The 13,085-nt window shown below is 40.6% G+C and overlaps 1 protein-coding gene across 5 annotated transcripts in view; it reads right to left on the bottom strand.

The window, feature by feature from the left end:
* The window catches only part of EEFSEC (eukaryotic elongation factor, selenocysteine-tRNA specific), a 218,333-nt gene that overhangs the window by 156,953 nt on the left and 48,295 nt on the right, over positions 1-13,085 (bottom strand). For all 5 annotated transcript variants that reach the window (XR_012669203.1, XM_048857350.2, XM_075130308.1 and 2 more), the window contains exons 3-4: positions 8,107-8,203; positions 3,934-4,098 (exon numbers count right to left, since the gene is read on the bottom strand). Coding sequence is in view for 4 of the 5 variants with exons in the window: in XM_048857350.2 (XP_048713307.2) it covers positions 3,934-4,098; positions 8,107-8,203 (262 nt within the window). In the remaining variant the exon portion in view is untranslated. The remainder of the gene's footprint in view (positions 1-3,933; positions 4,099-8,106; positions 8,204-13,085) is intronic.

Below are 13,085 nucleotides of genomic sequence, written 5' to 3'. Positions count from 1 at the left end.
GTTCACTTTAAAAGGGATATTAAAACAGTATCTTCCTTATCTTGACAAATTACCTTATCTATGTTACTTTCTCAGCAGGATTTCCATTGAGCCTGTAACTGTTGAATCTAACCAAAGCCTTAAGATTAACAACACTGAAAAAAATTAAAAACCAATATAATTTGCAAAATTTCTGTTTTCTTTTTGCCTTTAGTTTAGCTTAAACATTGAAATTAGACTCATCAGTGCTTACAGTTTAGACAGCTCATAGTAATTTTCACTTTCTAATTCTCCTGAACTAACCCACTGCTACATGGGGAAGTTGCAAAAAAAGAAAAATATTTCCATTAAATTTAAATAATTATGAAATACAAAGCTAAAAGTTGGGCCTAAACTATTTGACAGTGTTCTTTCAAAAGACTGCTGAAGACAGCTGAGGTCCAAGGCCCAGAGATGGAAAACAAGAGATGTGAGTTCTTTTCCTGGGTCTGCTCTTCCTCACGTTTGACCCTGGGCACATAAAAACCACAGCATGCCTCAGTTTTCCCATCAGTACAGTGAGGCTAAGGATACTCACCCACCTTTATAAAAGCACTTCACAATTTATTAACTAGAATATGCTAAACAAAGACTAAGGACTTTTCTATATCAACATTTAGGTTGCACATGGCAGGCTAGTGAAGGGTAGAGTCACACACCAGCTTGCTGCGAACTAAATGAAATGGTTCTGTACACCAGTCGTTTTCAAACTTTTTTTTCTGAAGACCCAGTTGAAGAAAATTGTTGATGCCCATGACCCAACTGAGCTGGGGGTGAGGGTTTTGGGGTGTGGGAAGGGCTCAGGGCTGAGGCAGAGAGTTGAGGTGCAAGGGTGAGGGCTGCAGGGTGGGGCCGGGAATGAGTGGTTCAGGATGTGGGAGGGAGCTTTGGGCTGGGGAAGGGGGTTGGGGTGTGGGAGGGGGTCAGGGTTCTGGGATGGGCTGTGCCCTGGACGCAGTCAGCAGCAGGTCCGGCTCCTAGGCAGAGGCACACAAATGGTTCCATGAGACTCGTCCGCAGGCACCGCGCCCCTCTCGCCCACCTCCCAATGGCCGGGAGTGCAGAGCCAGTGCTCGGGGCGAAGGCAGCGCACAGAGCCTCATGGCGCCCCCACCTAGGAGCCAAACCTGCTGCTGGCTGCTTCCAGGGCACAGTGCAGTGTCGGAACAGGGAGGGACTAACCTGCTTTAGCCGGGAAGCACTGCCGACAGGACTTTTAACAGCCCAGTCAGCAGTGCTGACCAGAGCCGCCGTGACCCAGTGCCTTACATTCCGTGACACGGTACTGGGTTGTGACCTGCAGTTTGAAAACCACTGCTGTACACAAGCCTAAGTATTAGTAGTATTGAAATCTTGAATTTGTAACCATCCCTTCGCTTTAACCTAAATTCTCATAGTAAAGTATACTTACAACAATATGTCAAAACATATGTTTTACTCACTGACATCAGTCCTAAAGTGAATGGATAATTACAAATAAGAACCTCACTACCCAGCCCCAGAACCTGTTTTTATAAAGGTAGTAGCAGAAATGTCACATTATATAAACAAATGCAATTTGTAAACTGGGAGGAGGTGGATTTTAGAGACCACTGGAGTAATCCCAAAGGATTCAGAATCAGCATTCTGCCAATATTATGTTTTCACAGCAGAAATCCTAGGTTCATGCTCTTCAAAGTGAATCAAATGCTATAAAACAAATGGTACTAAATTGCCTGGATAGAGAATAGTTTGCTGTGTCAAAGCTTTTTGCCAAACACATACATATAATTTTTCTCTTTGCGGTATAATCAACCCCAGATGGCAATTTACATAGGCACTTTAGTAGGTAAAGGAATCCATACGCTGTTGGCATTCTCAGCCTCAATCAGAGAAAGCATGGGCGTTGGAGAATGTCACTGTTTATTTTTAATTGCTGTGTCCCTCCTTTGTGCAGGTTCAAGCGGTCAGAGATGTCGAAGTCCATTAGTAGAATTAGAAAGTGATGCCACTTTTTTTGGTGAGAGGGTTCCTCAAATTTAAAAAAGCAGCTGGTTTGCAATGTCCCCAAATGCCCAGTGGGCACCAACTGTCAATCTCAGTTATCATAGGGTCGGGGCAAAGAAAGGTCAGTAAACCACAGTGTGCTGTGAAATGTGCTTCCTCCATTACCTTGTAGGCCTGCGAAAGTTTTCACCTTTAGTAGGGATACTAGCCCAACTCTGTGTGGGACAAGCAAGGCACAGGATGAGTTGCCTCTCTTTTCTGTGCCTCAGTTCCCCTCTCTGTAAAACGCAAATAACATCACTGACTTACCTCATGACCTGTCGATGGTACAATATGAGTTCCAACACTGCCCATTACTTTACAGAATAAGAAGAGAGAGGTTCTGCCTTCATGAAGCTTTACCTAAGCAAGCTAGTAAGAGGATTAATTCATCAGTGTTTGTAAAGTGCTAAGCCTAATATGTACTTTGCTATATGCCGTATATGTAAACTGTTTTGTCTTCTCCTTCCCTAACTTCATTTTCTCCCCACAATCTCACCATAGTTGGTGCAAAAGCCACCTCCTCTGCAGCTCCTCATGTGTGGAAAAGATTCCTTCCCCTTACATCCCTGCAGAACAGACTTCATCTCTTTCCAAATCTCATTTTAAATTATCTCTTTCCTATTTCACCTAATAAATATGAGGAAAATAATCTGCAATACTTAAATTATTCAATACACTTTGCCTTTTTTGTTTACATATTGTCACAAACAGAGCACATAATTCTCAAATGCATTCATCCAAAATTATTCTCAAGATTCTTGAGCCAATAATTCTTGGCCTGTAGTTCATCCAAATTGCAAGTCTTACAATCAAATATATCAATGTGTATATTCAAGTGTAAAATTTGTAATTTGAACTGTTCTTCAATCAGCACAGCACAAACTGTAAATTTAAGGAAAAATATACAATTCAACATTCATTTTTGACAAATAGCCAAACTATGTATAAATTCTTAGCAAGCATTTGGACTAGAAAAAGATTGTGCAGTAAAATATGCCAAGTAAATATGAAAGGGTCACTAACAAATTACGTTTCATTTCTGAACATGAAGAAATAATTTGTGGAATTATTTCCTCCTACTATTCACTCAGCTCCCCCTCTTAATAGCTCACTCTCTCTGTGTTATTTATTATATCCCTATAACTCTATTGCATAACTAGGTTAGCAGAGACAGTTTATAGGAAAGATACTATTTAAAATAGTGTTCTGGTCTACCACTAAAGATCAGAACTCCTTGCCCAGTCCCTCACTGGACCAGAATGCCTGGGGAGAACTGAGAAAGCAGCATGCTCCGTCTGTGCGGGTGTGAGCTCCTCATAGCACTTCTGCAGTGATATCCTCTAACCTAGGAGTTGTGTTGATGACCTCCAAAAGGAGTCCCATTCCAGGTTTCTTCAGCCAAAGGAAGGCTGTTGTTAATGTGCAACTAGATAGGTCCATTTAAATCAGCAGCTGCAGAATGCTTAAGTCCTGGCTCACTTCTCTTAGTTAACTATAAGACCAGAGGCAGAGCATTCTAACCAACATCTGTGAATTGGAACTTGGAAGAGGTTGGGGGGGGAAGAGGTTTCCACTCTTTTTGGCTGCCCAGTCTATTTAAAACTTCTCTTTCCAGGGCCTCCTCTCTTTAAGTCTCACCTTCAGGCTTCCATTTCCCTTGCTAATGACATTCTATAAGCCACTGGACAATGCCATGTTACAAGTTACGCTCTATCCCAAATGACTGAGTTTCTATCATCCTTGCCTGCTCAGCTTGGGCTAAAGCAGCACAACAGGAAAATAAAGAAGTTAACAAATAAATCAACAAACTAAGAAACAGAGAAGAATATGCTGTTCCTTGTTGAGCCTCTCTCAGTCTCGTGGGGCTGGGTGACAGAGAAAACTCACCTTCAGGGCAGGAATCTCCACATTATCACCTAGGCTCACGGAGCCAGAAAGAACAGTCCCTGTCATCACCGTGCCTTGACCCTTGATGGAGAAACAGTGGTCGATGGCCATAAGGAAGGGTCCCGTGGGGTCTCTTGTTGGCAGGTAAGCCTGAGATTTCAGGACCTGAAAGATAGACAAAAGAAGTACCGTGTCTTGGTGAAAACGCCATGACAGGTGTGATGCAAAAAGAGATGACGGATTCAATAAACTTGTAGTTTTACTGACTTCAAGAGTCCCACAACAACCCTGAAATAGACCAATGTCAAATAAACTGTAAACGTTACAGAGGAGATGCACACTTAGCAGCAGCAAGAGGGGGTTGATTTTCTGCCATAGAAAGATTTGGTACTGCGCATTCAGCTTGGCTAGCAAACCTGTGCTAGAGATAAAACTCCTGTGAAACTAAACAGAAACACTGTGGCAAAAGAGAATGAAAAACCCTGCACTCCTTAGATTAAAAATAAATGCCAGGGCCATTTTAAAGCGCATTTTACCACTATAGCGTCTCAGATTTGAAGGAGGAGAGTTCGCTATATATGTAATCTTAAAATGCCTCAGAAAACTCATCCCTGCCTCTATCTCATAAGAAATATTGTATTGGAATAAGACAAGAGAATTTAAATGAGACTGACTTAGGATTTATGTTGACATTTCTTGAAGGAATACACTATTTTCATCGCTCTCCCTCTCTCAAAAGCACCATCTTTATTAAGCTTAGGACAAGCTTAACCAGGCTAGGATTTCATTGCATTTTGTTTGTTAAAATACGACAGCAAGATGAAAAAACCTTAATTATCATGGGCTGCAATAGTGTGGCCAGCAGTGGGTCAGGGACCTGGTTCACATCTCAATCCTAGTCCCCAATTGAGAGAATTACAAAAATACCCTTTCAATTTGGTACAACTGTCAGTGTCTGCTCATAAAAAGGCATAGGACAGGAACAGCGGGTCAAGACTGAGATGCTATGGTAGAAGAGTGGGAGATAGGTCCAGAACTAAAATTGTAGGGATGAAATACTGAGGAACAATGGCAGTGTTTGCACAGAACTTGTGTACTCTTACAGTACTGGGATTCCCTTGAGCAGAAACTGAAAGTTGTGCTAAATTATAGAATTGTTTTGACGTGTAGATATGTGTCCTAGCAACAAGGATTTAACATCAAACCCACTGTTTCTTGTTACCCAGTATTTGAACCAGATATCCACAGTGAGCAACCCAATGTACTGCACACCCCACACTCTGACATGATAAGAATCTAGTAACACACTAAAATAACAGTCCAGTTTATTGTAGATGGGTGGTAGAACCACCTATAAAGATTGTCCGACACTTCCCATTACAATATGATGTGTTCAGTTGCTTCCAACTTTGCCAAATTAACTGTTTGGGCTGAAATTTTACATGCTGGGTGTCTGCCTCAGGCTGAATTTCTTTGGGAAGTTTCAGCTAAAACAGTTCAGCCATTTCCAAGAATTAGGTTAGGAAAAACTATATTGTTTTGCCATTTAAAAAAATCCTGGCAACATTTTCTTTGAAAAGTTTTAACATCTCCCACTTGGGAGCAGGGATGTGAAATTTGGCAGGGGGTAGCCTATATGCCAGGGATGTGCCTTTTGTTGTCCATGTGAAAATCCATTCATATTTGGTCACATTATAAGCTTCAAAAATATGCTGAGAAGACTTTAGAGTTTAGCAGCTAAAATTCCCCTCACAGCTCCTACATATGCCTGGACTGCGCACGTGTCATGCCCGCAGAGTAAATGAGCATGCTCAAGCCTAGGCCTACAGGGGCAAAGCTGGACTCTCCTGTAATTGCAACTCCCTGCTAGGGTATAGGCAGGCACCAGAACTGCCAGAAAGAAGCCTGACTCTTCTGTACTATTAATAATGCCCCCCTGGCATCCAGCCAGCATGGAGGAGAAAACCACCTGACCCAAATACAGAGGGGACAAAAACTGGGGTGGGGAGAGGGAAAAACAGATTGGGACACGGAACCTAGTGAGACTAGAACTGGCAGGGTTAGGGGGCACTAGGACATATTGGGTAAAGAGACTGGGATTGTGAACCAGTGAATGAGGGAAAGGGGCAGAAGAGAAAGGATGAGGACCCAGATATGACAAGAAGCAAGAGGGCTTGGGTGAGAAGAAGACTGGGACGAGGGATGGGAAACAGACAGAGAGAAACTGGGGGAAGGGTGAGATTGGGACTTGGCTGTAAAGAGCCTGGAGAGGGAAACTAAGACTAGCTGCTCAAGGAGACCAGAACTAGGATGAGAAGCCTGAGGACTTAAGACTGGGAACACAAAGAGAACAGGACTGGAATGAGGAGCAAGGGGAAAGGAAGAGACGGGACTAGGATGGAAACAGGCAACAGGTTAAAGGGGATGGAGGAACTCAAAATTCCCAAGGCTCACCATTCCTCTGCCGTCAGCAAATAGCTGGGAAACCCACTGGCAAAATGGGTGCCTTATTTCCACAGGGCTGGTCCACATAAAATGACAACCTATTATTGCTACCAGTTACTCCATTAGCTCAAGTGGCAGAAATCTGTGAGATGGATCAAAGGGTTCCAAACACTGCTGATGACCCATGTAGATTACAATATATAATGGAATTTGGGTTTTTTAGTCTGCTTTTTTAAAAACCTGGGAAACTTCACAAAAAGTAATGTCAAAAAACATTATTAAGGTTGCAAAGTCAAGCACTCAAAAGTTAGAAAAATGACAAAACTAAGGTTTCCTGTGCAGCCTTAAATTCAGCCCCCTTCTGCATATCCATTATATACAGTCTTTAACTGCATGATCAAATATTTTTATAATAGAATCCCTACCTCATTCAGTGCCATACAAAGGACCGTGCTGTGGGAATGAATTAGCATGGTGTAGCGAAGGAGGCTGTTGTCTGTATGACCCCAACCTCATTTGTTGAAGAAGTTGGAAAGTGTGTAGTAAAGGAGGCAGGGGAGTGCAGGAAGAGAAAGGATGGTCTCATGGTTAAGGCAGTTTTATGTTGCCCTGGACAACTGGATTCTATCCCTGCCTCTGTCATAGAGTTCCTATGTAATACTAGGCAAGTCTCTTTAACCAAGCTTTCCACAGCTGGGGGGGGGTGCGCGCGTGTGTGTGTGTGCACGAGAGAGAGAGAGATCGAATGATATGAACATATGAAATGCTATATAATGCTAAGTACTCTGAAAAATCAGGTTATAGACATCTCAAATTGGGCACCCAAAATCAGCAGACAGTTAATCTCTCTAAACCTCAGCTCCCCATATATAAAATGGGAATAATACTACCCCCTCATCTCACAAAGGTGTTGTGAAAATAAATTCATTAATGTCTGTGAAGCACTCAAATGCTAGAGTGATAAGTGCCTTGAAAAATCTATGAGGAAATGAATAATTCTGTAGTCAGAACAAAGTTTGAATAATGCCCAGTAAATAAGGAACATGGAACAATGATGAGAAAATAAAATATTCAAATGCTGCTCGTTAACTGAGTACCATCCATCCTGCACACTGAACGAGGCAGTGCTCATGTGGAAAAAAAAATTGATCATGTAATTAATGACTGTATCATAATGGATACACCAAAGGGAGCCAAACTAAGATTGTCTAAATTTCCTAACTTCTGAGTGATTGCGTTTACAACCTTAATGTTTGGGGGTGGGAGGGAGAGGGTGTTAAACTTAGTTGTTTCTGTAATTATAAAAAGATACTCTCCAGGGATATGGCAGAATTTTAAAACTAATTTTACTGACTACTCCTAACAATCCCTCACAATTTTACAAGAAACTTCTTTGCTTAACCATAACAAAAATCTTCCACCACTGAACATGTACTAGTTTCTTAGTGGCTGGTTACTGCCACTGGGGCTGAGCATGTTAGTTCTTTACGGCAGTTCTTCACTCATGGGCACTGGGCTGCTGAAAAAAATCTGATACAACAATTCACCTTTTGGGACAAGCAGCCTTGACTTGTTTGTTCAATTAGAATGGATTCCTAAAGAAGTGCTTAGAACGCCCCACATTAATATCACATAAATTCATTAGAATTAAACATTATTACAGAAACACCAAAGAACTTAAGAAACTGGGCCATATTTTACAGTGTTTTGCTTTTTCATTACATTTACCTCAATTAGTTCAGAAACACCTAGTGGATTCACAGTCTCTGGGGCTTCTGGTCCACCAGGCTTAGCTGCAACAGCAGCAATAGGACACCCTTGGAACCTAAAAGAGAAAAAGAGCTTCCCACCATAAGACCACAAGTCCCCTGCACTTGCAAGTAGAACATGGTAATAAAAGCTCATCTGACAATCCATATGAGGAAATGGCCTTTGACATTGATTTATCTAGTCCTGCAATAATGAATTATTGACAGCTTCTGAGAATGTACTATTATTTGTGCCTCTGAATTTACTACTGAATCTTTAACAATTAATTTTACTTCATTGTAGTTTCTGGTCTGACTTCCCTAATAATAAGATTACAGCTTGCCTCAGAAGGCTATAGTTTAAGCAGGAGTCAAACTGGGCCAGCTTGTGGAGGGCTCAGTAAGCTGGACCTTTCTTCCTGGAGGGTTCCCATCTTGTGCTCCAGATTCTAAACTTTCGTTAAAAAAAAAAAAAAAAAAAACCCTCTAACTGTCATAACTGCAAGGACAACCTTCAAAATGTGAATCAAATGTAACACAGTGCAGTGATGTCTGACTGAGTCTACAGAAACCACGAAACCATAGTGTTGAGATTTGTCTCTACTCATATATGGGGATGTGAACTCTGAAGCCTAATGATTATAATGGAAATGTCAACAGTATTAACTATTTAACTGGTAATCAAAGCATACTAGAAAGAAGAGTTTCAGAGTAGCAGCCGTGTTAGTCTGTATTCGCAAAAAGAAAAGGAGTACTTGTGGCACCTTAGAGACTAACAAATTTATTTGAGCATAAGCTTTCATGAGCTACAGCTCACTTCATCGGATGCATTCAGTGGAAAATACAGTGGGGAAATTTATATATATAGAGAGAGAACATGAAACAATGGGTGTTACCATACACACTGTAACAAGAGTGATCACTTAAGGTGAGCTATTACCAGCAGGAGAGCCGGGGGACGGGGGAGGAGAGAGAAAAACTTTTTGTAGTGATAATCAAGGTGGACCATTTCCAGCAGTTGACAAGAACGTCTTAGAAACGGGGATGGGGGTGGGGAATAAACAAGGGGAAATAGTTTTACTTTGTGTAATGACCCATCCCTTCCCAGTCTTTATTCAAGCCCAAGTTAATTGTATCCAGTTTGCAAATTAATTCCAATTCGGCAGTCTCTCGTTGGAGTCTGTTTTTGAAGTTTTTTTGTTGAAGAATTGCAACTTTTAGGTCTGTAATCGAGTGACCAAAAAGATTGAAGTGTTCTCCGACTGGTTTTTGAATGTTATAATTCTTGACGTCTGATTTGTGTCCATTTATTCTTTTTCGCAGAGACTGTCCAGTTTGACCAATGTACATGGCAGAGGGGCATTGCTGGCACATGATGATATATATCACATTGGTAGATGTGCAGGTGAACGAGCCTCTGATAGTGTGGCTTATGTGATTAGGCCCTATGATGGTGTTCCCTGAATAGATATGTATTTGCAAATACTCACCAGCAACCACACAACAGAACCACTAACCCAGGAACCTATCCTTGCAACAAAGCCCATTGCCAACTGTGTCCACATATCTATGCATCCGATGAAGTGAGCTGTAGCTCACGAAAGCTTGTGCTCAAATAAATTTGTTAGTCTCTAAGGTGCCACAAGTACTCCTTTTCTTTTGCAAATACAGACTAACACAGCTGCTACTCTAAAACTCTCATTACAGTGTGTATGGTAATACCCATTGTTTCATGTTCTCTATGTATATAAATCTCCCCACTGTATTTTCCACTGAATGCATCCGATGAAGTGAGCTGTAGCTCACGAAAGCTTATGCTCAAATAAATTTGTTAGTATTTAAGGTGCCACAAGTACTCCTTTTCTTTTTAGAAAGAAGAGGTAAGTGGTTGTTTAACAGGCACCTTGTTTTGCCATCTCAAGTGAGAAAAGCTTAAAAGAAGACCACTAAGTCATCCAGTTCAATCCTGGAGTTTAAGACTTCCTTTTGTAACCAATTTTATTCTTTGACCCTGTAATGTATAGAGCTCTTCTTAACAGCTAAAAGAATCTGTAATATTATACCTTTTGTGAGATGCAAACTATTGGTTTATCTCATCTAATAACTCATTTTGACAATTAATTTTTTTTAAAACTTCTGAAAGGAACCAAAATTAAAACCTGCCTGCCTAAGGACTAGGGCCTTAAATAGGCCAGAGTCTTTTTAAAAAGCCAAAACAACCCCCACACAGTCACAATGGCCAGTAAAATATGATAAAAGCAGAAGAGCAGGAAAAAACCTTCACATACTGGAAGTGTTCAGTTCTTATAAATACTCAATTACTGTACAATTGAGACAGGTCACAAAATCAGAGTGAATGGGATCCCTTTTGCTCTCCTCCTCTCCCAACTTAAACTTTTAGATTTTCATCTCAAAAGGCAAGAACTAGGGGGGAAAAGACAGCTCACTGATACAGAGAGAACGATCACTAAATGTGCTCCCTCTGCAGAAGTCATCAAACACTAATCCAGTATACAAGGTACTTTCTCTGTTTATGTGCCATACGCCTGAGGCTCCCAGGGACAAAGGATGATCAAATTATGCACCGAGAATTCCAGCCATTAACCATAAAGCTTTTGGAAATTCAGTTATTTTTATCCAAACACTTTTGGGCAATAAACAAATTAATGCTGAACCAGGTGTCTCATTCTTTCCACAAGAACACCATGTAACATAAGCTAGAGGCGTCACATGCTGCTTTTAGAAATACATTCAAATATAAGGAGACCCTATCAGAACTACTTTACTCCACCACAAATAACGTATTGCAAGTGGTGTCTTAGTCTCCACCAAACAAAGAGAAAAGCTAGTGCGGACAAGGAACCTAGACAAAAACACAACACTAATTTTGATTTCTGGTGTGAAATATTTTTGCTTTGATTGATTTTAGGTGCCAATCTGCAGAACGGTCAACTGTAAATGAGGCCAAATTCTGAAAGCACCAAACCTGCAGAAGGATGACAGAGCTATTCTTACCATCCCTCTTCTCTTTCTCCATTGCACTGAAGTCATATGGCAGCAGCTGTAATCTGTTGTTGTCAGGGTCTATAGCACTGTCCCCTCTATAGTTGCAACCTTACAAGCAACCACACTTTATATTTGGTTGTTGATACAGGGCTTTACCCATAGCATGGACAGAACCACTATTTTAGTAACTGAGGTTTCCCCCAGTAACTATAGATGAGTATGTGAGGTAGAAGGCAGGCTGCCAAATGGTCTCAGTGGTGTCCCATAAGTAAGAGTCATTTGGAAATGCAAAACCAGCTTAAATTGTCTGTGTTTGATAGCACAGAGTTGATTATGGGAAAGAGGCTGTCAGGAAATAAAGTATGTCTGCTGCACAGTGGGGCTGGCACTTTAGGACAAGCCCAGGTCAGCAATGCTTTTAAAAATTCACAAACAACAGATCTGATGTCCGAATGCTGAATCTTTTATGGGTGGGAAAGACAACAGACATCTGATATACGAGCATCCCTGGGATCTGAAGTTCAAATGACTTCAACTAAAACATTATGAAAGACCATCTATCTCCATGGAGAACCAGAGCAGTTCAGATCAGCTGAGAGGACCTTTTCTTAAACAGCAAGGGGGTGGAGACAGAGCATCTGTAGGTAAGAGGTTTCACTCTAGAACTCAGTTCCCCCTTAGTTTGATAATATCAGCCAACTTTCAGGGTATGCTCTGCAAGGCCTATTTGTGTTCCCCAGCTCTTAAGAAAGGATTGTGTTCAGAGGGTATATGTGCGTTCAGTGCAGAGAAGAACCCATGAGAAGACACTCTAGTTTCCTTCCAATATATTTATAATTTTAGCTTTCTGAATATAGGTATGACCACAACCAAACTCCACAGACAATTAGGTGTTGATCCTCATACAATAGGTCACTATAAAAGTATTTTTTCCTCTTTATTTGTAGTATGTTCTCAAACTTTAACCTATGACCAGAGTGCCATGCAGGAGTAATGATCTCCATTCAGGCAAAATAAAATGAACCTCTATTTTGCCATTTTGCTAGCCTTTGACTAGTTTGCAAAGATGGGTTTCAGAGTAACAGCCGGGTTAATCTGTATTCTCAAAAAGAAAAGGAGTACTTGTGGCACCTTAGAGACTAACCAATTTATTTGAGCATAAGCTTTCGTGAGCTACAGCTCACTTCATTGGATGCATACTGTGGAAAGTGTAGAAGATCTTTTTATATACACACAAAGCATGAAAAAATACCTTCTCCCACCCCACTCTCCTGCTATCTTTAGATAAGCTATTACCAGCAGGAGAGTGGGATGGGAGGAGGTATTTTTTCATGCTTTGTGTGTATATAAAAAGATCTTCTACACATTCCACAGTATGCATCCGATGAAGTGAGCTGTAGCTCACAAAAGCTTATGCTCAAATAAATTGGTTAGTCTCTAAGGTGCCACAAGTACTCCTTTTCTTTTTGCAAAGATGAACGATTATAAATCATTACTTTCTCAAAATTTAACTTATTTGTACCAAATAGAACTGTTTCTCCGATAAGAAATATGTAAAAATTGAAATATTATTTTCATTTCTGTTTCAAGATAAGAGATGTGCAGTGGGTCAACCTTTCCAGCAAGTAAATAAAATTGTAGAAAAACTATGAGATAAAATTAAACCTTTATGTTTAAGTTGTTCATTTTTGCAGTCTGATGGCCACTTCAGCTGTGAATAACAAATCTGAATTCTTATGGAACAGCCATGTAAGTGTGATCATTTTATCTGATGAATGAATTTTATTAACTAAAAGGCACAGCTAAAAAAAACCTCATATATATATTTGGTGTGATAGAGATGGGGATTTAAAAAGTTTAAGCAATCTCAGACCAAGTTACAGGTATCTGCACTCATAAAAAGTAATAAAAATGGAGAGTTTCTCAATCTACATGACAGGGGAAAACAAGTTG

The sequence above is a fragment of the Caretta caretta genome, chromosome 7 (genome assembly GCF_965140235.1).
Source record: "Caretta caretta isolate rCarCar2 chromosome 7, rCarCar1.hap1, whole genome shotgun sequence".
Classification (NCBI taxonomy): Eukaryota; Metazoa; Chordata; order Testudines; family Cheloniidae; genus Caretta; species Caretta caretta.
Note: the sequence above shows the minus strand (reverse complement) of the source record. Positions and strands in the feature narration are given on the sequence as shown.